At 48.2% G+C, this 23,127-nt stretch overlaps 1 protein-coding gene across 1 annotated transcript in view; it reads left to right on the forward strand.

Moving 5' to 3' along the window:
• Window positions 1–2,584: 2,584 nt before the first annotated feature.
• The window catches only part of LOC120916220 (FXYD domain-containing ion transport regulator 3-like), a 21,234-nt gene continuing 691 nt past the window's right edge, over window positions 2,585–23,127 (forward strand). Inside the window, exons 1-7 of the mRNA XM_040327080.1 lie at window positions 2,585–2,605; window positions 14,761–14,825; window positions 16,663–16,695; window positions 18,289–18,309; window positions 20,673–20,747; window positions 22,298–22,334; window positions 22,444–22,484. Coding sequence (XP_040183014.1) covers window positions 14,771–14,825; window positions 16,663–16,695; window positions 18,289–18,309; window positions 20,673–20,747; window positions 22,298–22,334; window positions 22,444–22,484 — 262 coding nt within the window. The 5' untranslated portion in view covers window positions 2,585–2,605; window positions 14,761–14,770. The remainder of the gene's footprint in view (window positions 2,606–14,760; window positions 14,826–16,662; window positions 16,696–18,288; window positions 18,310–20,672; window positions 20,748–22,297; window positions 22,335–22,443; window positions 22,485–23,127) is intronic.

Below are 23,127 nucleotides of genomic sequence, written 5' to 3' on the forward strand. Positions count from 1 at the left end.
GAGGTCAGCGTGATATCTGAATCCTGAAGATTTGTAAACATTCCGCAAACTCTGATCTGGGCGGCGTCCAAGTCCGCTGGATTCGGCTCGCCAAATATTGTCCGAGGGAACAAGAAAACTAAAAAAAAAAATGCATGTTTTCACCGCGGCGACCTCAACTTCCAACCGCGACAATCTTCTCCTCGTATACGTTGATGTAGGGTCCATTGATTTCTTTGTGGCGTGGTGATGCGTGCCAACATGCTAAAAATTTGCATTACCCTTCTGTTTTGCAACACAACGCACTACGCGTCCGGATGGCATGTGTGCAAATTGTGTGTCAACATTCAGCTTTTTCGTTTAACGCCGAGGAGTGCCGCAGCTTATGATGACATCGCTTGTATCTCCGTGAGGTCATTCGTTTCTGGCGAGGCGCTTCGCTCCCAGGTCGGAGGTTTATTGTCGGCTCCTCTGAACTATTGATTGTGGTTATAAATCGATTAGCAAATGCAGTGGAACCTCGGATTGCGAGTAACGCAGTTAACGAGCACGTTTCGCAATACAAGCGCTGTTTGTTTTTTTTTAAATCCTAACTCGGTTTGCAAGTGTTGTCTCACAAAACCAGTAGGATTCGGGCCAAAGCGGTGTGCAGTACCACGTTTGGCCTGAAGTGAGGGGGGGGGGGTGCGCGACAAGGCGGAGCGATCGCAGCTGATAAGCGCCGTTTGGAAATGCACGGAAATGCCAGAGGACAGCTCGGCTGACCTCAGCAAACCTCGGGAACGGAGTCTTTCTGAGGTCAGCCGAGGTGTCCTCTGGCCTTTCCGACCGTTTCCGGCGCTCCCCACCTCTGGCCGCATGCGGTATTGCATGCCATTGAAGTCAATGCGCAACAAATTATTTTCATTTCCATTTCCATCAATGGGGAAACTCTTTTGATATGCGAGTGCTTTAAATTACAAACGTTCTCCTGGAGCGGATTATCCTCATAATCCGAGATTCCACTGTAACTGATATCTCTAATTATTGTACAGTAGCAGAATCTGATCTCACGGTGAGCCGGACGTTTTTCTAGTTCCTCGATGGATTCGCTGGAATACCTTCCTTATCAGTAGACGTGTGCAACTGGTTTTGTTTTACAAATGTAGGGCCAGATTCACATATAACTGCGGCGGCGTAACGTATCGTCTATACGTTACACCGGCACAAGTTTTCAGCGCAAGTGCCTGATTCACCAAGCACTTGCGTGTAAACTTACGGCGATGTAACGTAAAGGCATCTGGCGCAAGCCCGCCTAATTCAAATGGGGCATGTACCATTTAAATTAGGCGCGCTCCCGCTCCGGACGTACTGCGCATGCTCCGTTTTGAAATTCCCGCCGCGCTTTGCACGAAGTGACGTAATTTTTTTGAACGGCGACATGCGTAACGTACTTTCGTATTCCCGGACGTCTTACGCAAAAAAAAAAAAATTTAAATTCGACGTGGGAACGACGGCCATACTTTAACGTGGCTCGTCTAAATTTAAGCCATGTTAAAGCAGCCGTAACTTTGCGACGGGAAAAAACGACTAACGAATGCGAAAACCTTTGTGGATCGCCGTAAAAGCTGATTTGCATACCCGGCGCTGGAAAACGACGCAAACTCCACCCAGCGGCGGCCGAAGTATTGCATCCTAAGATCCAACAACCACTATTTTATTCTCTAGGGCAGGGGTCTCCAAACATTCTAAACAAAAGGCCGGTTTATTGTCCTTTTTAGATTCTTGGAGGGCGGGACTTTGGCCAGCGGGAGTGGAAATTTTCCTGGTATTAGGGGGAGGAATAGTGCCCCATTAGTGGTGTCAGTGGGAGAAATGGTGCCCCGTTGTCTGTGTGTCAGATGGCGAAATAGGGTCTCGTATCAGTGGGAGGCATAGTGCCCCAAGAACCGGATAAAGGCAAGCAAAGGGCCGCATCCGGCTCTCGAGCTGCAGTTTGGAGACCTCTGCTCTAGGTTCTGCTAAAAAAAAAAAACATATATCATGTTTGGGTGTTCCAAGTAATTTTCGAGCAGAAAATACAGATTTTTACTTGTAAGCAAAAAATGTCAAAATGTTTGGTCTTTAAATGGTTAAACTTCCTTCATCTACACGCCGGAGTTCTTTCCTTTTGATAAAAGAACAAAAAGATACTTTGTTTCCACTTTATTCTCATGTTGTAATAAAACTTGGCAGACTGCCTGGATTTTTGTTTTTCCAGCTGTGAGAAATGTCTGCACTTGTTAGAAAGATCGCGACATGGCGATTTTAAAGATCGGGAAGGGAAAAAGATTGCGATTTTGATTCTTTTTTTTTATTTTTTTATTTTTTTTTTATTTTAGATTAGCAGAAACAAATTAACCTCCCCCCAGTTTGATTGGTAACATTCTTATCCCAGCACTTGCAGCAGTGGCCTGTTTGGCCACAAGTCTGCGTCTTCGCCCTTAGCTGTTATCAGTGTTTGTGCAGACAGGGGATGGCGCGGTCCTCCTTAGCAGGGCTGCGACTGGCTGACAGATGTTAGCCCCGCCCACTGGACCACTGGAGATTGGTAGGAGAGCCAAAGCTGCAAAACAAAAAACGTGATCCGTCCAGAAGGAGAACAGAGGTAAGCTGTGCGGGGGGAGGACGTAAGGGGTAGTTTTTTTAGATGTGCGTCCAAATCTGCACTTGGATCACTTTTCAAAGGTAATTGACAGGTGGCAAGGAGGTGTCTTGTAAAATATGTCGCCTCTTAACCCCCTTTTTTCTTTCTTTTCTTCTTTTCTTTTTTTTTTACCCAGTTTTTGCTGACAAATTCACTGCAACTATGTGCATTGCACGAAGATGCGGGGAATTATATTGGATAGGTATTTTTAGTTCGAAGGTTAGTAGTAAGGGGCGCTGGCTTCATGGGTTGGTAGTTGGGGGGCGCTGGCTTCATGGGTCGGTAGTTGGGGGGGGGGGGGGGGGGCGCCGGCTTCATGGGTTGGTAGTTGGGGGGCGCCGGCTTCATGGGTCGGTAGTTGGGGGCCTCGGCTTCATGGGTCGGTAGTTAGGGGGCGCCGACTTCATGGGTTGGTAGTTGGGGGGCGCTGGCTTCATGGGTCGGTAGTTGGGGGGGGGGGGGGGGGGGGGGGCCAGCTTCATGGGTCGGTAGTTGGGGGCCTCGGCTTCATGGGTCGGTAGTTGGGGGGCACCGGTTTCAAGGGTTGGTAGTTGGGGGGGCGCCGGCTTCATGGGTCGGTTTGTGGGCGCCGACTTCATGGGTTGATAGTTGGGGGGCGCCGGCTTCATGGGTTGGTAGTTGGGGGGGGGGGGGGGGGCGCCGACTTCATGGGTCGGTAGTTGTGGGAAGCGCAGGGCTCATGGGTTGGTAGTTGGGGGGCACCGGCTTCATGGGTCGGTAGTTGGGGGGGGGGCGCCGGCTTCATGGGTCGGTAGTTGTGGGAAGCGCAGGGTTCATGGATTGGTAGTTGGGGGGGCGCCGGCTTCAAGGGTTAGTAATTGGGGGGCACCGGTTTCAAGGGTTGGTAGTTGGGGGGGGCGCCGGCTTCATGGGTCGGTTTGTGGGAAGGAGTCACCCTAATGTAGCGATCGATGCTAAAAACATGCACTGTCACTGTACTAATGACACTGGCAGGGAAAGGGGTTAACCACTAGGGGGCTCTGAAGGGGTTAAGTGTGTCCTAGGGAGTGATTCTAACTGTTAGGGGGGCGTGGCTTGCCGTGACACGTCACTGATCGCTGCTCCCGGTGACAGGGAACAGACGATCAGTGACCTGTCACTAGAAAGAACAGGGAGATGTTGTGTTCACACTGACACCTCCCCGTTCTTCAGCTCTGTGACCCGATCGAGTCCACAGGCGGACATCGAGTCCACAGGTCCTGTGGGCACGGTCACAGAGCTCGCGAGTGCGTGACCACACGGCAAATTAAAGGATGTATATATGCGCCCATTTGCGCAGCCGTGCCATTCTGTCGACGTAAAAACCCATACGTAGGTCGGCAAGCGGTTGAATCACAATGTATTCTATATAGAGAGATTTGTTGCCATGTTTCTGGGCCGTGCACAATGGGGCGCTCACGCGCCTCTCCCACGGTCCTCGGGGCCCCCGTTTGGCTGCGGCTCAGCTCCACTATAGCGGAGCACATAATGGAACCGGCTGCAACGTGAACAGGAACAGGATGTTAGCAGGAGTCGCCATCTTTAATGCCTACAAGGCAGCCATACGTGACACCGGAGTATTCAGTTACCCCGAGGAAACCTAGGATGTCGGGGGGGAGGGGGGGGGGGGCTGGTGTTGTGGTTTAGAGAAGCACGTGGACTCATTGCCCAGTACTGCAGTCTTGCAGCGCTGGTGTCATGGGGTTCAGTGCCCACCAGAGGCACAATCTGCAGGCAGTACATATTGTTCTACCTAATGTTTCTAGAACTTTCTTTCCACAGCAATAGGGATGTTAGAGTGTGAGCTCCTCTGGTGCAGGGACTGATGTGATTGGCTCAGTGTTCTCTGTACAGCACTGCGGTATATGTCAGAGTTATATAAATGTATAATAATAATAGTATGTGAATAATGGGGGAGTGGATGATATTATACACTTGTATAGCGCTGACATATACCGCAGCGCTGTACAGAGATCACTGAGCCAATCACATCAGTCTCTGTACAGAGGAGCTTACACTCTCTAATGTTCCTTCACAGTCGCACTATTAGTAGAGTGTAAGCTCCTCTGGTACAGAGACTGATGTGAGTGGCTCGGTGTTCTCTGTACAGCGCTGCAGTATATGTCAGAGCTTTATAATTTATATAATGTCGTCCACTCCCCCATTATTCACTTAATAATTATATTATTATTATTATTATTATTATTATTATTATTGATGATATACCGATACTGGTATCAGGACCAATACCAAGCATTTCCCGAGTACTTGTACTCGGGGGGAAATGCTCCGATGCTTCACCCGATACTTGTACAGTCAGGTATCGGGTGGTGGGGGGAGTTACAAGCCTTCTCTGTGTTGTCTTCTACCCCCCCTGATGTCTTCTCCCCCGTGCCGTATTGTTCCCCCCGTGATGTCTTCTCCCCCTCCCTGCCGCTCCCCCTTTGTGCCGCTCTCCCCCCTGTGATGTGTTCTCCCCCCTCCTTGCCGTCTTCTCCCCATCAATGCCGCTCCCCCCTCCGTTCCGCTCTCCCCCCATGATGTTTTCTCCCCCTGCGTGCCGTCTTCTCCCCATCCATGCCGCTCCCCCTCCGTGTCGCTCTCCTCCCCTCAATATGTCAGGATGGAGAGCGGAGGTAGGAGCCACTAAATCCGGCTCCTACCTTTTCCAAATGGACAGAGTCCGTGATCACGGACTCTGTCCATTCATATAACTGAGCATCGTAACCTGTGTTTACAATGCTTCAGTTTGTGAATGGAGAGGAGCTTCAGCTGAGGCTGCAAAGAAAGGGACTGGGGAATCTGTGTCCTTAGTCCCTTTCTCTGTCTTAAAGTGGAGATGTCAGAAGTCTGTTAAGACCCCTGATATCTCACCAAAGCCCCCCAATAGGGCTAATTAAAAAAAAGAGAAAAAAATTGCAATAAATAATTAAAAAAATAAAATGTAAATAATAATAATAATAATAAAAAAAACACACACTGACAATCCACTACCCCCCCCCCCCCTCAAAAAAAAAATCACTGTAAAAAAAAATTGTGTAAGAAAAAAAAATAAAACACAAAAAAAAAACTGTTACTTGACATTAAAAAAAAAAGGATCGGTATTCGTTGTCGGCGAGTCTCAAAAAAGTGGTATCGGGACAACCCTAATTATTATTATTCATTTATATAGCTCTGACCCATCGGTTTCTGTACCAGAGGAGCTTACACTCTAATGTCCTTCCCCACAGTACCACTATTTTATTAGTAGAGTGTAAGCTCCTCTGGTACAGAGACTGTCTGATATATTTGTACAGCAGTGCTGACCATGAACAGTTCCTATGTAGACAAGTACATTGAACTGTTGAATTGGTTCCAGGACCGGGACAGTTGGAAATGATGTAACAATATGAAGTCTTCAACCCTTTATTATAGATTGTCTGCCTGTGTTCTGCAACATAAATATCGGATAATAGTAATTGTAACACATTTGTGTTTTTTGTAGTCTAGCCTGTGTGTTTATTTTTTATTTTTTCTATGATGATAAATAAGAATTTGTGTGTGTGTGTGTGTGTGTGTGTGTATATTATATATATATATATATATATATATTATTATATTACACACACTTATTATTATTATTATTATAATAGTAGAAAAAAAAAGAAGAATGTCATTCACAACTTTTCTCCCTGCTCACCACTTTGGCTTTTGTGATTTCAGTTGAAGTTTTGCCCAAAATCTCCTAATTCTTGGGATGAAATTGCCTTTCCCCCATGGGGGGTGGGGGTGGGGCTCGCTCAGTGCCTGACTATTGTGAATGGTGACAAATGTTGCAATAAAGATGTGTTTATTCAGGAGGATTCCATTGTTGGAGGTCTTAACCTCGGTGCTCGTTCAGCAGGTGAAGGTCACCGATGGCCTCCATGTAATCTTCTACCTTCTCTATGGCAGACACCAAACCCAGATTTCCAATTTTTTTCCAAGATTTAAACCAGGAGGGGCGGCCTTTTGGTGCAGAAAATGTAAGCAGAGTACACAAGCCCCTCCAACCCTCTCCAAACCCTCTCCAACCCCCTCCAACCCCCTCTCCAACCCCCTCTCCAACCCCCTCTCCAACCCCCTCCAACCCTCTCCAAACCCTCTCCAAACCCCCTCCAACCCCCTCCAACCCCCTCCAACCCCCTTCAACCCCCTTCAACCCCCTCCAACCCTCTCCAACCCCTCTCCAACCCCTCTCCAACCCCTCTCCAACCCCTCTCCAACCCCTCTCCAACCCCTCTCCAACCCCTCTCTCAACCCCTCTCTCAACCCCTCTCTCAACCCCTCTCCAACCCCTCTCCAACCCCCTCTTGTATTCAACATTTTGATACCGAATATCTAATTTGATGAAACCCAACCAATCGCCACTCTTCGTATAATAACGTACATTTTTAGAAAAGTCTTCACGTAAGACCACTCCATCCAAAGTGAGAAGAGTTTTGGGGGAGCGTCCATGTTTATGTAATGGGGGGAGACCATGTAATGGGGGGGGGGGGAGACCTTTTCTATAGGGGAAAGCAATGATCGTTGGCCGAAATAATTCAACCCAACCAATTATCCTTGGAGGAACTTGTTTCTTTTGCCGAACCGGATGTTTGCCAATACCAGTTACCATCAGTGATCCTGGAATTGGGTAGACCAGGGGTCTCCAAACTTTCTAAACAAAGGGCCAGTTTACTGTCCTGCAAACTTTAGGGGGGCCCGGACTGTGGCCACTGGTGCCCTATCGCTGGTGTTGGTGGGAGAAGTGGTGCCCCATCGCTGGTGTCGATGGGAGAAGTGCCCTATCACTGGAGAGGAGTAGTGCCCCATCGTTGGTGTCAGTGGGAGGCGTAGTGCCCTGTCAGTGGGAGGAGCAGTGCCCCATTACTGGTGTTGGCGGGAGGAGTGGTGCCCCATCACTAGTGTCGGTGGGAGTTTAGTATCCTGTGTCCATTTTTTTTGTCCCTTTCCTCTGCTGTGCCCAGGGAAGCTTCCCCTGCTGCCCTAGCCCCGCTCCCGCCTTTTCCAGCATCCGTCCGCTTCACTTTTCAAGTAAAAAGTTTATCGGAAAGTAATGAAAAACCAAAATTGATTGTTTTAGAATCGGACGGCCAATCCTTCGGCTCGATTACCGATTGGAATTTTCTCCGGCAGTCATTTGGTGAAGATCGATCAATCAATTTAGTGTTTGATCAGAAAATTAGAGCGATGTTTTCTATTGGATAAAAGCTTGCGCTGGGTCTGGGGGTACCTCGAGGACATTTCCGGGGTCTCTGCCCCATAGCTTGGCACACAGTGGGCCGTATTGTTAAATAATCTGGATGTCGGCCATTTTTTGCCCCGTCAGCTCTTTTTTTCCGTGTCCAGTTTCCTAATTCTGCAATGTTGGGTAATCCTCCCCTCCCCCCCTCATCGCTGTTCTTCGTTTACAGCGCCGCAGTCACCGCTTTTTTGTTCTTCAGATGTTGTTGATTTTTTTTCTGCTCCAGAAGAGTTTCCTCAGCAACTTGGCCCCCGCCATTAACTCGCGTCTATTGTCCGTCTTCTCCCTTTACTATGGCAACTACTCCCATCCCCCCCCCTCTGCTGTCCGGTCAGAACATTCTGTGCCCAATTCTGAGGAAGTCCAAAACCTTTCCCTTTTTTATTTACACTTTTTGAAGAGAACCCGTCACAAGTTTGTTGATGGAATAAAAAAAAAAGATTAAGTGTCGCTCCACCCAAAGCTGATCATTTAGTGGATGGTGGAGCATCAACCCTCCAGACAATTTTTCCTGCCGCTCAGGGAGAGGAAAAAAACGATGGAGGGTTTTCCACCATCCCTGAGTTCCCAGGTCTTTACACCCGCTGTGCCCATTATGAGGGGTTCCCACCATCCCTGTGCTGAGTTCCCGGGTCTTTACACCCGCTGTGCCCATTATGAGGGGTTCCCACCATCCCTGTGCTGAGTTCCCAGGTCTGTACACCCGCTGTGCCCATTATGAGGGGTTCCCACCATCCCTGTGCTGAGTTCCTGGGTCTGTACACCCGTTGTGCCCATTATGAGGGGTTCCCACCATCCCTGTGCTTAGTTCCCGGGTCTGTACATGCGCTGTGCCCATTATGAGGAGTTCCCACCATCCCTGTGCTTAGTTCCCGGGTCTTTACACCCGCTGTGCCCATTATGAGGGGTTCCCACCATCCCTGTGCTGAGTTCCCGGGTCTTTACACCCGCTGTGCCCATTATGAGGGGTTCCCACCATCCCTGTGCTGAGTTCCCAGGTCTGTACACCCGCTGTGCCCATTATGAGGGGTTCCCACCATCCCTGTGCTGAGTTCCTGGGTCTGTACACCCGTTGTGCCCATTATGAGGGGTTCCCACCATCCCTGTGCTTAGTTCCCGGGTCTGTACATGCGCTGTGCCCATTATGAGGAGTTCCCACCATCCCTGTGCTTAGTTCCCGGGTCTGTACACCCGCTGTGCCCATTATGAGGGGTTCCCACCATCCCTGTGCTAAGTTCACCGGGTCTGTACACCCGCTGTGCCCATTATGAGGAGTTCCCACCATCCCTGTGCTTAGTTCCCGGGTCTGTACACCCGCTGTGCCCATTATGAGGAGTTCCCACCATCCCTGTGCTTAGTTCCCGAGTCTGTACACCCGCTGTGCCCATTATGAGGAGTTCCCACCATCCTTGTGAGGTCTGTAGACCGCTGTGCCCATTATGAGGGGGTTCCCACCATCCCTGTGAGGTCTGTACACCCGCTGTGCCCATTATGAGGGGTTCCCACCATCACCATTGAATGGGTAGGGGTACGATGTACCCCATACTTATTCACATGGGGTGGTGGACCGGGATCTGGGGTCCCCCTTTGATCACTTTTATTCCTATTACAAGGAATGTAAACATCCCTTGTAATAAGAATCTATTGTGACAGGTCCTCTTTATGCAGAGATGCGGGGGGTCAATAAGACCTCCCCCTCCCCCCACATCTCTCCTCCAGGCTGGAAAGCATGAGATCGAGAAAAAAAATTCACAGATCTCATGCTGACAGCCGTGATTGCGGCTTTGTTTACTTCCGGGTGTGACGTCACAACCATCTGGTCACCGGTCATCTCTATCGTCTTGAGCCGGCGCTGGACGACTCTTTCTCCGGGCCCCTGATGGCACTGGAGAGCCCCAAGAAGCACTGGATGGAGGCGGGAGGGGGACGTGCCCTCCGGCCACCTATAAGAACGATCAAGTGGCAGAACTGCCACTATGATCATTCTTATGGTGTAGGGAATAACCGGCTGAAAATGCCGATATCTGAATGATGTCTGTAGCTGCACCCATCATTCAGATATCACCGCCCAATGTCATATGACGTCCTACGGTAGGGAAGGGGTTAAATAGGATACATTGTTTAAACCTGAAGTTGGGGATTTTAACAAAGTGATACAAAGGACCTTTCTTCCCTCGGAATAGGAACCGTTTCCCGTGGTCGGTGCGATTTTTGTATCTACAATTGTCTGGAGTTGTTTTCCAGAATTGTTTGTTTCATTTTTGTTTCCTGTGTCAGGATTTGTGTTTTGATACATTTTGTTTGTTTCCATTTTGTTTAATTTTCGGCTTCTAATTTTGGCTCAAATCTTATCGTCTTTCATGAACTAATCACCGTAATACTGGAGGCGATTTGTTATCGATATCTCGGCGTCTGAAATGATCTGTGCCTCGCTTCGCTCTGCCAACGTGTTTTCCCGAGTTGTGTGTTTTGTTTTCGCTGGGTCATCTGTTGACTTCAGGCCAGGAACTCTCACAGATAATGGAGATAATCTCCGGCTGTTCCCAGGAAAGAGCAGATTTACTATCCCTACAATGTGCAAAGAATGGAACTCCAATGTTTTCCGCATGCCCCAGTGGATTTTTCACCGGGAGGGACTGACCTTCCATGGGAACCAAATCCTTTGTCCCCCATTGCTCCTTAAAATGTCCCTCATTTCCCAGGTTACATCCTCTGTGCCCATTATGAGGGGTTCCCACCATCCCTGTGCTGAGTTCCCGGGTTTGTACATGCTCTGTGCCCCATTATGAGGGGTTCCCGCCATCCCTGTGCTGAGTTCCCGGGTCTGTACACCCGCTGTGCTCATTATGAGGGGTTCCCACCATCCCTGTGCTGAGTTCCCGGGTCTGTACACCCGCTGTGCCCATTATGAGGAGTTCCCACCATCCCTGTGCTGAGTTCTCGGGTCTGTACACCTGCTGTGCTGATTATGAGGGATTCCCACCATCCCTGTGCTGAGTTCCTGGGTCTGTACACCCGCTGTGCCCATTATGAGGGGTTCTATCCATCCCTGTGCTGAGGTCCCAGGTCTATACACCCGCTGTACCCATTATGAGGGGTTCCCACCATCCCTGTGCTGAGTTCCCGGGTCTGTACACCCGCTGTGCCCATTATGAGGGGTTCCCCCCATCCCTGTGCTGAGTTCCCGGGTCTGTACACCCGCTGTGCCCATTATGAGGGGTTCCCACCATCCCTGTGCCGAGTTCCCAGGTCTGTATACCTGCTGTGCCCATTATGAGGGGTTCTCACCATCCCTGTGCTGAGTTCCTGGGTCTGTACACCTGCTGTGCCCATTATGAGGGGTTCTCACCATCCCTGTGCTGAGTTCCCGGGTCTATACACCCGATGTGCCCCATTATAAGGGGTTCCCACCATCCCTGTGCTGAGTTCCTGGGTCTGTACACCTGCTGTGCTCATTATGAGGAGTTCCCACCATCCCTGAGCTGAGTTCCAGGGTCTGTACACCCGCTGTGCCCATTATGAGGGGTTCTCACCATCCCTGTGCTGAGTTCCCGGGTCTATACACCCGATGTGCCCATTATGAGGGGTTCCCACCATCCCTGTGCTGAGTTCCCGGGTCTGTACACCCGCTGTGCCCATTATGAGGGGTTCCCACCATCTCTGTGCTGAGTTCCCGGGTCTGTACACCCGCTGTGCCCATTATGAGGGGTTCCCACCATCTCTGTGCTGAGTTCCCGGGTCTGTACACCCGCTGTGCACCTTTATGAGGGGTTCCCACCATCCCAGTGCTGAGTTCCTGGGTCTGTACACCTGCTGTGCCCATTATGAGGGGTTCCCACCATCCCTGTGCTGAGTTCCCGGGTCTGTACACCCGCTGTGCCCATTATGAGGGGTTCCCACCATCCCCGTGCTGAGTTCCCAGGTCTGTACACCCGCTGTGCCCATTATGAGGGGTTCCCACCATCCCCGTGCTGAGTTCCCGGGTCTGTACCCCCCGCTGTGCCCATTATGAGGGGTTCCCACCATCCCCGTGCTGAGTTCCCGGGTCTGTACACCCGCTGTGCTCATTATGAGGGGTTCTCACCATCCCTGTGCTGAGGTCCCGGGTCTTTACACCCGCTGTGCCCATTATGAGGGGTTCCCACCATCCCTGTGCTGAGTTCCCGGGTCTGTACACCCGCTGTGCCCATTATGAGGGGTTCCCACCATCCCTGTGCTGAGTTCCTGGGTCTGTACACCCGCTGTGCCCATTATGAGGGGTTCCCACCATCCCTGTGCTGAGTTCCCGGGTCTGTACACCCGCTGTGCCCATTATGAGGGGTTCCCACCATCCCTGTGCTGAGTTCCTGGGTCTGTACACCCGCTGTGCCCATTATGAGGGGTTCCCACCATCTCTGTGCTGAGTTCCCGGGTCTGTACACCCGCTGTGCCCATTATGAGGGGTTCCCACCATCCCTGTGCTGAGTTCCTGGGTCTGTACACCCGCTGTGCCCATTATGAGGGGTTCCCACCATCTCTGTGCTGAGGTCCCGGGTCTTTACACCCGCTGTGCCCATTATGAGGGGTTCCCACCATCCCTGTGCTGAGTTCCCGGGTCTGTACACCCGCTGTGCCCATTATGAGGGGTTCCCACCATCCCTGTGCTGAGTTCCTGGGTCTGTACACCCGCTGTGCCCATTATGAGGGGTTCCCACCATCTCTGTGCTGAGTTCCCGGGTCTGTACACCCTCTATTTGTGGGAACAAAATGATAATATGTTTGGGTAAAGTGTAGCACGACCGCGCAATTGTCATTTAAACAGCGACAGTGCAGAAAGCTGAAAATTGGCCTGGGCAGGAAGGGTGGGGGGGTGTTAAGTGGCAGGTATTGAAGTGGTTAAATCATCTGCCTAATCAACTGACTTGTCTGGGGAACAGAAGTTTCTGCATTATTTTTATGTTTTTTTCAGTCCTTTGACAGAAACCAGTTTGTAGGCCCCCCCCCTCCCCCCTTTTTGTTTTCATTTGGCTCCAGGAGCAAAACAAACCGGTTCTGCGGCGGGTTCCTGATGGTGGAAGTGATGTAAGATGTTCCGATATCTCTAAGGCAATCTTTGTTCAGGTGAAAACCGGCGCGGCTCAAAAATTTCCCACACTCCTGTGGAAGTGAATGCATTAATGGCGGGATCACCAAAGTGAACCTGTCAGTAAGAATGGGCATGCCATGGCAGAACCATCGCTGAGAATGATGGGTGGTAGGAGGACCTGTCCAGGTGGGTTGTTAGACCTTGGCCCTATGTTCTCCAATAAAATTGTGTCTATGAAGCTCCTTCCTAGAGAGGGGGCAACATGTTAAATGCTTTCGTCTAGCAAGGTTTCTTTAGGGGTCACTCTAGATTGCTCTGCTGGAGGGTCATTCTAGATTGCTCTGCTGGAGGGTTCATTCTAGATTGCTCTGCTGGAGGGTCACTCTAGATTGCTCTGCTGGAGGAGTCACTCTAGATTGCTCTGCTGGAGGAGTCACTCTAGATTGCTCTGCTGGAGGGTCATTCTAGATTGCTCTGGTGGGAGGGTCACTCTAGATTGCTCTGCTGGAGGGTTCATTCTAGATTGCTCTGGTGGGAGGGTCACTCTAGATTGCTCTGGTGGAAGGGTTACTCTAGATTGCTCTGCTGGAGGGTTCATTCTAGATTGCTCTGGTGGGAGGGTCACTCTAGATTGCTCTGGTGGGAGGGTCACTCTAGATTGCTCTGGTGGAGGGGTCAATTCTAGATTGCTCTGCTGGAGGATTCATTCTAGATTGCTCTGGTGGGAGGGTACATTCTAGATTGCTCTGGTGGGAGGGTACATTCTAGATTGCTCTGGTGGGAGGGTACATTCTAGATTGCTCTGGTGGGAGGGGTCATTCTAGATTGCTCTGCTGGAGGGTCATTCTAGAATTCGGTCTATGTCTAGGAGCAAGCAATACTCAAGGTGCTGGAGAGAACAAGAAGGGACACACTGGTAGAAAGAGCGTTTGAAAAGGGAAGGAAGGGGGTAAGGAGAGGTCAAGAGAAGGGGAGACCTTACCAACTATAATGAGGTGCCTGGGGGTGCTATGGGAGTTTTTGGCATCTGGAAAAGATTTGACTAGCCCATCATAATTCGGTCTCTTGCCATTGAGGCCTACTGTAGTCTTTACCCAGTTGGTTGACCTTCTGTTCTAATGTAGGTGCTATGAATGTCTTGTTGCCTCCTTGGACTGCCAGGATCTATCACTAACATACAGGTGCCTGGGGGTCTGCTCATGAGTAAAGGGGGTGCCTGGGGGTCTGCTCATGAGTAAAGAGGGTGCCTGGGGGTCTGCTCATGAGTAAAGGGGGTGCCTGGGGGTCTGCTCATGAGTAAAGAGGGTGCCTGGGGGTCTGCTCATGAGTAAAGGGGTGCCTGGGGGTCTGCTCATGAGTAAAGGGGTGCCTGGGGGTCTGCTCATGAGTAAAGGGGGTGCCTGGGGGTCTGCTCATGAGTAAAGGGGGTGCCTGGGGTTCTGCTCATGAGTAAAGGGGGTGCCTGGGGGTCTGCTCATGAGTAAAGGGGGTGCCTGGGGTTCTGCTCATGAGTAAAGGGGGAGCCTGGGGGTCTGCTCATGAGTAAAGGGGGTGCCTGGGGGTCTGCTCATGAGTAAAGCAAGCTTGCCAGGAAAAGTACTTGTGGGTATGACTTTTACCAATTTGCTGTGCCACCTTATACTCATGGCTGGCAGAAATAAAGTCCTCTATACCCCACCGCTAATCCTCAAAGACAACCTGTCCCAGGGTCAATCCCTCTGTGTTTTCTGATTTAAAGAGCACCTGTCTTCCTACATCTGTTCACTCTCTGCTTTTTGTCTCCAGTAGGTTGAAAATGGCCGATCTCAAGATGCAGGACGTCTTCGTCACCTTTTTTCTGATGCTGACAAGTATGTACAGACCTTCCCTCGATTTACACCTTGTCCCCTCCTGTGTTCTGTCCCCTCCCCCTGTGTTCTGTCCCCTCCCCCTGTGTTCTGTCCCCTCCCCCTGTGGTCTGTCCCCTCCCCCTGTGTTCTGCCCCCTCCCCCTGTGTTCTGCCCCCTCCTCCTGTGTTCTGCCCCCTCCTCCTGTCTTCTGTCCCCTCCTCCTGTCTTCTGTCCCCTCCTCCTGTGTTCTGTCCCCCTCCTCCTGTGTTCTGCCCCCTCCTCCTGTGTTCTGCCCCCTCCTCCTGCGTTCTGTCCCCCTCCTCCTGCGTTCTGCCCCCTCCTCCTGTGTTCTGCCCCCTCCTCCTGTGTTCTGCCCCCTCCTCCTGTGTTCTGCCCCCTCCCCCTGTGTTCTGCCCCCTCCCCCTGTGTTCTGCCCCCTCCTCCTGTGTTCTGCCCCCTCCCCCTGTGTTCTGTCCCCTCCCCCTGTGTTCTGCCCCCTCCCCCTGTGTTCTGTCCCCCTCCTCCTGTCTTCTGTCCCCCTCCCCCTGTGTTCTGTCCCCTCCCCCTGTGTTCTGCCCCCTCCCCCTGTGTTCTGTCCCCCTCCTCCTGTCTTCTGTCCCCCTCCTCCTGTCTTCTGTCCCCCTCCTCCTGTCTTCTGCCCCCCTCCTCCTGTCTTCTGTCCCCCTCCTCCTGTGTTCTGTCCCCTCCTCCCGTGTTCTGTCCCCTCCTGAATTTTGCAAATTGGCCAATGGGGGTCACCCTCACCCACAGACATAAAATATGGTGTGTGTATATAAAGGGCAAAAATCCATTTGTCAAACTTCAATTATTGAGTACAGGGTCCAGCAAATATGTGTCCATGGAACACAAAGTGCAGAACCGCTGGATATTGTCCTTTCTTTAGTATAACATCGTACAATAAAACCTTGGGATTGCCATCAATTAGTTCCAGAAATGTGCTTGTAATCCAAAGCACTTGTATATCAAAGCAAATTTTGCCATAAGAAATAATGGAAACTCAGATGATTCGTTCCACAACCATTTATCCATAGGTCCTTCAGTTTATAGTCCATATAAAAAGATTCTAGCGATGTGATTGGTTGTGTGACCATAAAATGTCCTCCACACATGGAAGCCTCCGCAGGGGGATTAGAAAGCAAAGTCCAGCAGGAGCTCCAGAGTCTAAAAGAGAAGAGAGGCGCCTCTAAGTGTAGCAATAAGTTGCTAAATGTTGTCCCTTCATTACATGTCACCATATTGCTACACTTAGAGGCGCCTCTCTTCTCTTTTATACTCGGTTGTGACATGACGCTGCTCTTATATCAAGACATCGCTTGTATATCAAGTCAAAATTGTATTAAAACATTTTTGCTTGTCTTGCAAAACGCTCTCAAACCAAGTTACTCTCAAACCAAGGTTTTACTGTACATCATTGAAGTGGGACTCCACCATCTTGGGTTACCTTAGGGGGAAACATTACTTTGCTTCTGGGGGAGGGGGGGGGGGTGGATGAGAGAGATAGATGGGAAAGAAGTGGGGGGGGGGGGCAGTAAATAAGCAAGTGGGATATATGCGAGGCACTTGCTTATTTTCAGACTTCCAAAGAGGGATGTCCATTACCCCACACAGCCTACACTGCCCCCTGCTGTTGGTCACATGTCAGATTCTCTTAACTTGAGCCAAGGATCACAGTCTCAGCAACATCCTGCTGTCCTTGTTGATGATTGTGGTGATGAACCCCCCCCACAGTTTGGTGTTCTGATAAGAAGTTGGAACTCCAAGTCACCTGTTCCTGTCTGCAGAGTTTTATCATTGTCATTCCCTCCAGTAACCATCATTCTGTGTTTTTATGTTTCAGCTGCTCCCTGTCTCCGTGCATCAGATGGCTTTGGTGAGTACAAATCCTCCTTCTGTGTGTGTCCATTTTTTTATTGTGGGGGGGGGGGGGGGGGGGGTCTGCCATTTAGTGATCTGCCATTTAGTGATCTGCCATTTAGTGATCTCTCCTGGCTGTCATTCCAATCCCTTGGCTTTTAATACTTTGAGCCACGGACCTGGAAAGAGGATCTAGATGAGACCCCAAGTCACAAGAAATTCAAACTGAGAGCCGTCACTACTAAAGTCACTGCGACTTCAGAAAAAGTTCCTGTGCTAAAAATAATAATAATAATAATAATAAATTAACAAACACCCAAACTGGAACAAAAAAAATACATATAATAATATATTTATTTAATCATTATTATATATAATATATTTATTATTATTATAAATATATAAAAATAATAAATATATTATATATTTATAATAATAAAATGATAAACACCAAAACTGGAACAAAAAAAATAATATATATATATATATATATATATATATATATATATATATATATATATATATATATATATATATATATATATATATATATATATATATATATATATATATTATTAAAATGTATTTTTTTGTTCCAGTTTGGGTTACACATATATATATATATATATATATATATATATATATATATATATATATATATATATATATATATATATATATATATATATATTTTTTTATATATTTTTTTTTATATATATATATATATATATATTTTTTTTTATATATATATATATATATATATATATATATATATATATATATATATATATATATATATATATATATATATATATATATATATTTTTTTTTATATATATATTTTATATATATATATTTTTATATATATATATATATATATATATATATATATATATATATTTTTATATATATATATATATATATATATATATATATATATATATATATATATATATATATATTTTTATATATGTATTTTTTGCTTAGTATTTTGTGTGTGTGTGTGTGTGTTTTTTTTTTTAATCTTACTTTTATTTATTCATTTATTATTCCTAAATTAATAAATAAAATAATCATAAATAACCCCAACTCCTGATCCTAACCTAAACTGAAACTCAAACCCCTTACCCTAACAAAAAAAAAACATTTTATAATAAATGAATATTGGGACAAGAAGAAATAAAAGCTAAAAAAGCAGAAATGCCTAGCAACAGATAATGGTTTTCTCTATTAGCTAATAAAAAAAAAAGGCAAAACCCAAAAACGTTGCATACAAATGCGTAAGTGGTGCTAAAACGCGCCGGAAAATGCAGGAACAGCGCTCAAAGCCGCTACGCTCGGGTGTGAATGCAGCCAAAGACATCAGTCTGTGTACTCGGCGATGATACAATGTTTTGTTTTGTTCTTTTGGAATCTCTCGTTTGTGTAAATTAGAAACATTTAGAAAAGTATTTTTTTTTTTTTGTCATTATTTTGTGTTTCGTCTTTTTTTTTTTTTTTTTTGTCATTTTATGTTTTTGTTTTGGTTTTGTGTTTATTTTTTTTATTTTTTATTATTATTATTTTTTTTTTTTAAGTAACTTGTTCCTCTTTGTATTCTTTTCTTTAGATGACAGTCAGTTTGTGTACGGTGAGCAATTCCTTTTTATTATTTTATTTTTTTATAACTTTACAAACTTTGTGTAATAATAATAATATTATGATCAGATTATTAGTTTTGGAGGTAAAGGAACGCCTTGCATTGTATCTCTAGCCAAAATGTGTGTTGGCTTTGGATGGATAAAGTGTGTGCCTCAGAATCCTTCCATATCTACAAGGTATTGGGGGGGGTCCCATCATCCTAATAGCCACATTTGGAAGACTAGGGGGGGGGGGGGGCTACCTATGCATGGGGGGGGGGAGGGGGCTACCTATGCACTGGGGGGGGGCTACCTATGCACTGGGGGGGGGGGCTACCTATGCACTGGGGGGGGGGCTACCTATGCACTTGGGGGGGGGGGGTACCTATGCACTGGGGGGGGGGGCTACCTATGCACTGGGGGGGGGGGCTACCTATGCACTTGGGGGGGGGGGGGGTACCTATGCACTTGGGGGGGCTACCTATGCACTGGGGGGGAGGGGGCTACTTATGCATTGCCCCCAGCAGCTGGACTATCTCAGTACCCAGGAAATGTACAAAGGTGTAATAAAAATAATTTCAATTTTATTCAAAATTTGTAAAAAAAAAAAAAAGACATTGTATCCATATTTAAATAAAAAAGGGCCGTTAACTCTGATGCTCTTCAATAAAAGCCCTTTATTGGTTATGTGGGTACAGGCTTTGTAGGCTGACGCGTTTCGTGTAAAGAAGCCTTCATCAGAGCGTATATCCATATACAATGAATAAAACTATTCTTGGCATAATGCGTGTTTTTTTCAAACTGATATTGCTGGTAATCTAGGATCCTCAGCTGATCTTCAGGGACACCAGATAGAATCAGTTCTCGATGTACAGGAAGTCCTCCTACAGGTTTCGCTTCTTCTTCTTCAGGAGAGTTTATATACTTCTATCTGTAATGAAGACAATAAATCGTAATAACGGACTAATAAAAAAATGATATTTTAAACAATGGAAGTGGGGGTGGGGTCATTATGTTGCTTACCCAAGAGAAACCGGCAGCAAAAGTAAGGGCACCCCTAGGGTATTCCCCCCCCCCCCCGGCGGACATGGGGGACGTGGGGGGAGCCAGACACAGGGAGGCAGGAAAATAACAAGCACATGTACCCATGGTCACTCAATTGCTGAAAATAGATTGTTGTGTTCCATAACTTGGACATACCTGGTTAGAATATACGCTATATTACCAAAAGTATTGGGACGCCTGCCCTTTCACACACATGAACTTTAATAGCGTCTTAGTCCGGAGGATTCAATATTGAGTTGGCCCCGCCCTTTGCAGCTATAACAGCTTCAGCTCTTCTGGGAAGGCCGTCCACAAGGTTTATTGCATTGGTTTTAGAAGCTAGGCTTCTCCTATTCATAAGCTAATGAACTTGTTGGACTGGTTCAAGGAGCTCAGGGCAAGATTCTTATTTTTTTGCATGTAATATTAAATTTGCATAAGGTTATAATTCATGTCAGATATTATAATTAAAAACTGTATAAGTGCGCGCACACCTACACTATATTACCAAAAGTATTCAGACACCTATAACAGCTTCGAATCTTCAGGGAAGGCTGCCCACAAGGTTTAGGAGGGTTTCACTTTCTATGGGAATGTTTGACCGTTCTTCCAGAAGCGCGTTTTGTGAGGTCAGGCACTGATGTTGGACGAGAAGGCCTGGCTCGCACTCTCCGCTCTAATTCATCCCAAAGGTGTTCTATCAAGTTGAGGTCAGGACTCTGTGCAGGCCAGTCAAGTTCCTCCACCCCAAACTCTCTCATCCAGGTCTTTTATGGACTTTGCTTTGTGCACTGGTCCAAATCCTTTGGTGGAGGGGGGGGGGGGGGGTTATGGTGTGGGGGGTTGTTTTTCAGGGGTTGGGCTTGACCCCTTGGTTCCAGTAAAGGGTCCTGACCTCAAATCGATGGAACACCTTCTGTGCAGGCCAGTCCCGTTCCTCCAGTCCAAACTCGCTCCTCCATGTCTTTATGGACCTTGCTTTGGGCACTGGTGGGCAGTTATGTTGGAACAGGAAGGGGCCGTCCCCCAAACTCTTCCCACAAAGTTGGGAGTATGAAATCGTCCAAAATATCTTGGTATGCCGACGCCCTGACTGGAACTAAGGGGGCCGAGCCCAACCCCTGAAGAACAACCCCCAAGCCATAACCCCCCCCCCCTCCACCGAATGGTTTGGACCCGTGTACAAAACAAGGTCCATAAAGACCTAGAGGAGAGAGTTTGGGGTTTGGAGGAACTTGACTGGCCTGCACAGAGTCCTGACCTCAACCCGACGGAACACCTTTGGGATGAATTGGAATTAAATGCACTTGTTTTTTTTTTTTTTCTCCAGATTATGAGTCCCTGAAGATGGTGGGGCTGATCATTGCCGGTATTCTGTGTGCGATGGGAATTATCATACTGCTGAGTAAGTAATTGTACAAAAAGCCGTCCCACCGTAGAAAGTCCTCCTATGGTTTAAGCATTAAGGCCGTAGCTGTATTCGATACAATATTGGAGATGCATGATATACATCTTTTGTACTCGACGCGTTTCGCAAGCTCTGCTCGCTTCCTCAGGAGTTGATGTTTGTACAACATTTATTCTATCGTGGTCAATCGGTCCAAAGGACTGATCCCAAATGATAACGGAAAATGCTCCAACCGGGAGCTGAAGAGACGTGACCCGCAGCAACCAGCCGAGGGCCCGGTGGGGGGAGGGGAGGGGGGGTGACCATGGCAAAGAGAGAAGAGATGGAACAAAGTGTGTGTTCTGAATTGCCTTATTGGCCAGATGTGTCACGGCAACCCTGTGTAGGACCCCTCAGATGTGGGAGGGCAATCCGCAATCTGGTCGCTGGGGAAGAGTAGACTGAGGAAATGCTTCCTCTTGCCTGCAGCAGACTGATGACATCATCTCGGCCTAGTCAAAGTCACTAGGGGAGACTGAAGGAATGCTTCCTCCTGCCTGCAACAGACTGATGACATCTTGGCCTAGGCAAAGTCTCGAAGGGAGAGAAGACTGAATAAATATTTCCTCCTGTCTGAAGCAGACTAGTCACTGGGGGAGAGGGGAAATGAAGGAAATGCTTCCTCCTGCCTGCAGCAGACTGATGATGTCATCTCAGCCTAGGCAAAGTCACTGGGGGAGTGGAGAGATTAAGGAAATGCTTCCTCTTACCTGCAGCAGACTGACTTAATCTCAGCCTAGGCAAAGTCACTGGGGGTGAGGGGAGACCAAGGAAATGCTTCCTCCTGCCTGCAACAGACCAGACTGATGACATCATCTTGGCCTAGTCAAAGTCACTTGGGGAGACCGAAGTAATGCTTCCTCCTGCCTGCAACAGACCGATGACATCTCGGCCTAGGCAAACTCGCTAAGTGAGAGAAGACTAATTTCTTCCTCCTGCCTGCAGCAGACTAGTCACTGGGGGAGAGTGGAAATTAAGGAAATGCTTCCTTCTGCCTGCAGCAGACTGATGATATCAGGTCGGCCTAGGCACAGTCACCGGGGGAGAGGGGAGATTGAGGAAATGCTTCCTCCTGCCTGCAGCATACTAGTCACTGGGGGAGAGGGGGAATTAAGGAAATGCTTCCTCCTGCCTGCAGCAGACTGATGATATCATGTCGGCCTATACAAAGTCACTGGGGGAGATTGAGGAAATGCTTCCTCCTGCCTGTAGCAGACTGATATCATCTCAGCCTATGCAAAGTCACTGGGAGAGATTGAGGAAATGCTTCCTCCTGCCTGCAGCAGAAGGATATCATCTCGGCCTAGGCAAAGTCACCGACTGGAACTCGAGGACGACTTTTGTAATGATGAAAGGCGGAGCTTGTCAGGAAAATGATACAATTGCTGAATATTCTGACAATAATTTATTGATGTAGAATGGTAATGACCGGTCCTCTTGATCCTAAGGGGACGCTGGCTGTGCCACAGTCTGTCCTGTGTTTTCATTCGGCGTCTTTATTTTTTCAGGTGGGAAATGCCGATGCAAATTTAACAAGCAGAACGAGTGAGTGTCCGGCGCCCTCTGTTGTTGTTCTTCCCCTTTTATCTCTTTGTTTATCTTCCTTTTATAGAATGAGATTTGATTGGTGATTTTTGTCTCTTCTTGTCTCCAGGCCGAGGCACCGAGCCCAGGAACAGCAGCTCATCGCTCCAGGTAACTAAATCCACCCGGAGTATTCGCCTTCATCCATCCCGACCAGGCCTGGACTGGCCATAGGGCATAAAGGGCATGTGCCCAGTGGGCCGCAGGTCACTTCTCTGTAATGTAGGGGGGCTGTATGGGCTGTATTGTAGGGGGGGGCTGTATTGTCGGGAGGTCTGTGTAACATGCAGGGGGTCCAGAACTGTTAGGTGGCTGTCTGTGTAACAAACTGTGGGGGGCTGTGTAATGTAAAGGGGTCCAGAGGTGCAGGGTGCTGTGTAATGGGGTGCAGGGTGCTGTGTAATGTACATAGGTCCAGAGGTGCAGGGTGCTGTGTAATGGGGTGCAGGGTGCTGTGTAATGTAAATGGGTGCAGAGGTGCAGGGTGCTGGTGAATATTCCTCCTGTTGAGTAGCAGGCATGATGACGGGTGCTTGGGGGTCCATAATACGAAGAATGTTGTGGGGCCCAGGGGTGGGATTTCTTTGGGAGTCCCTACTGGAGGGGTACCCTTTGGGAGTCCCTAGTGGAGATGTACCCTTTGGGAGTCCCTAGTGGAGATGTACCCTTTGGGAGTCCCTACTGGAGGGGTACCCTTTGGGAGTCCCTAGTGGAGATGTACCCTTTGGGAGTCCCTAGTGGAGATGTACCCTTT

The sequence above is a fragment of the Rana temporaria genome, chromosome 10, assembly GCF_905171775.1.
Source record: "Rana temporaria chromosome 10, aRanTem1.1, whole genome shotgun sequence".
Lineage (NCBI taxonomy): Eukaryota > Metazoa > Chordata > Amphibia > Anura > Ranidae > Rana > Rana temporaria.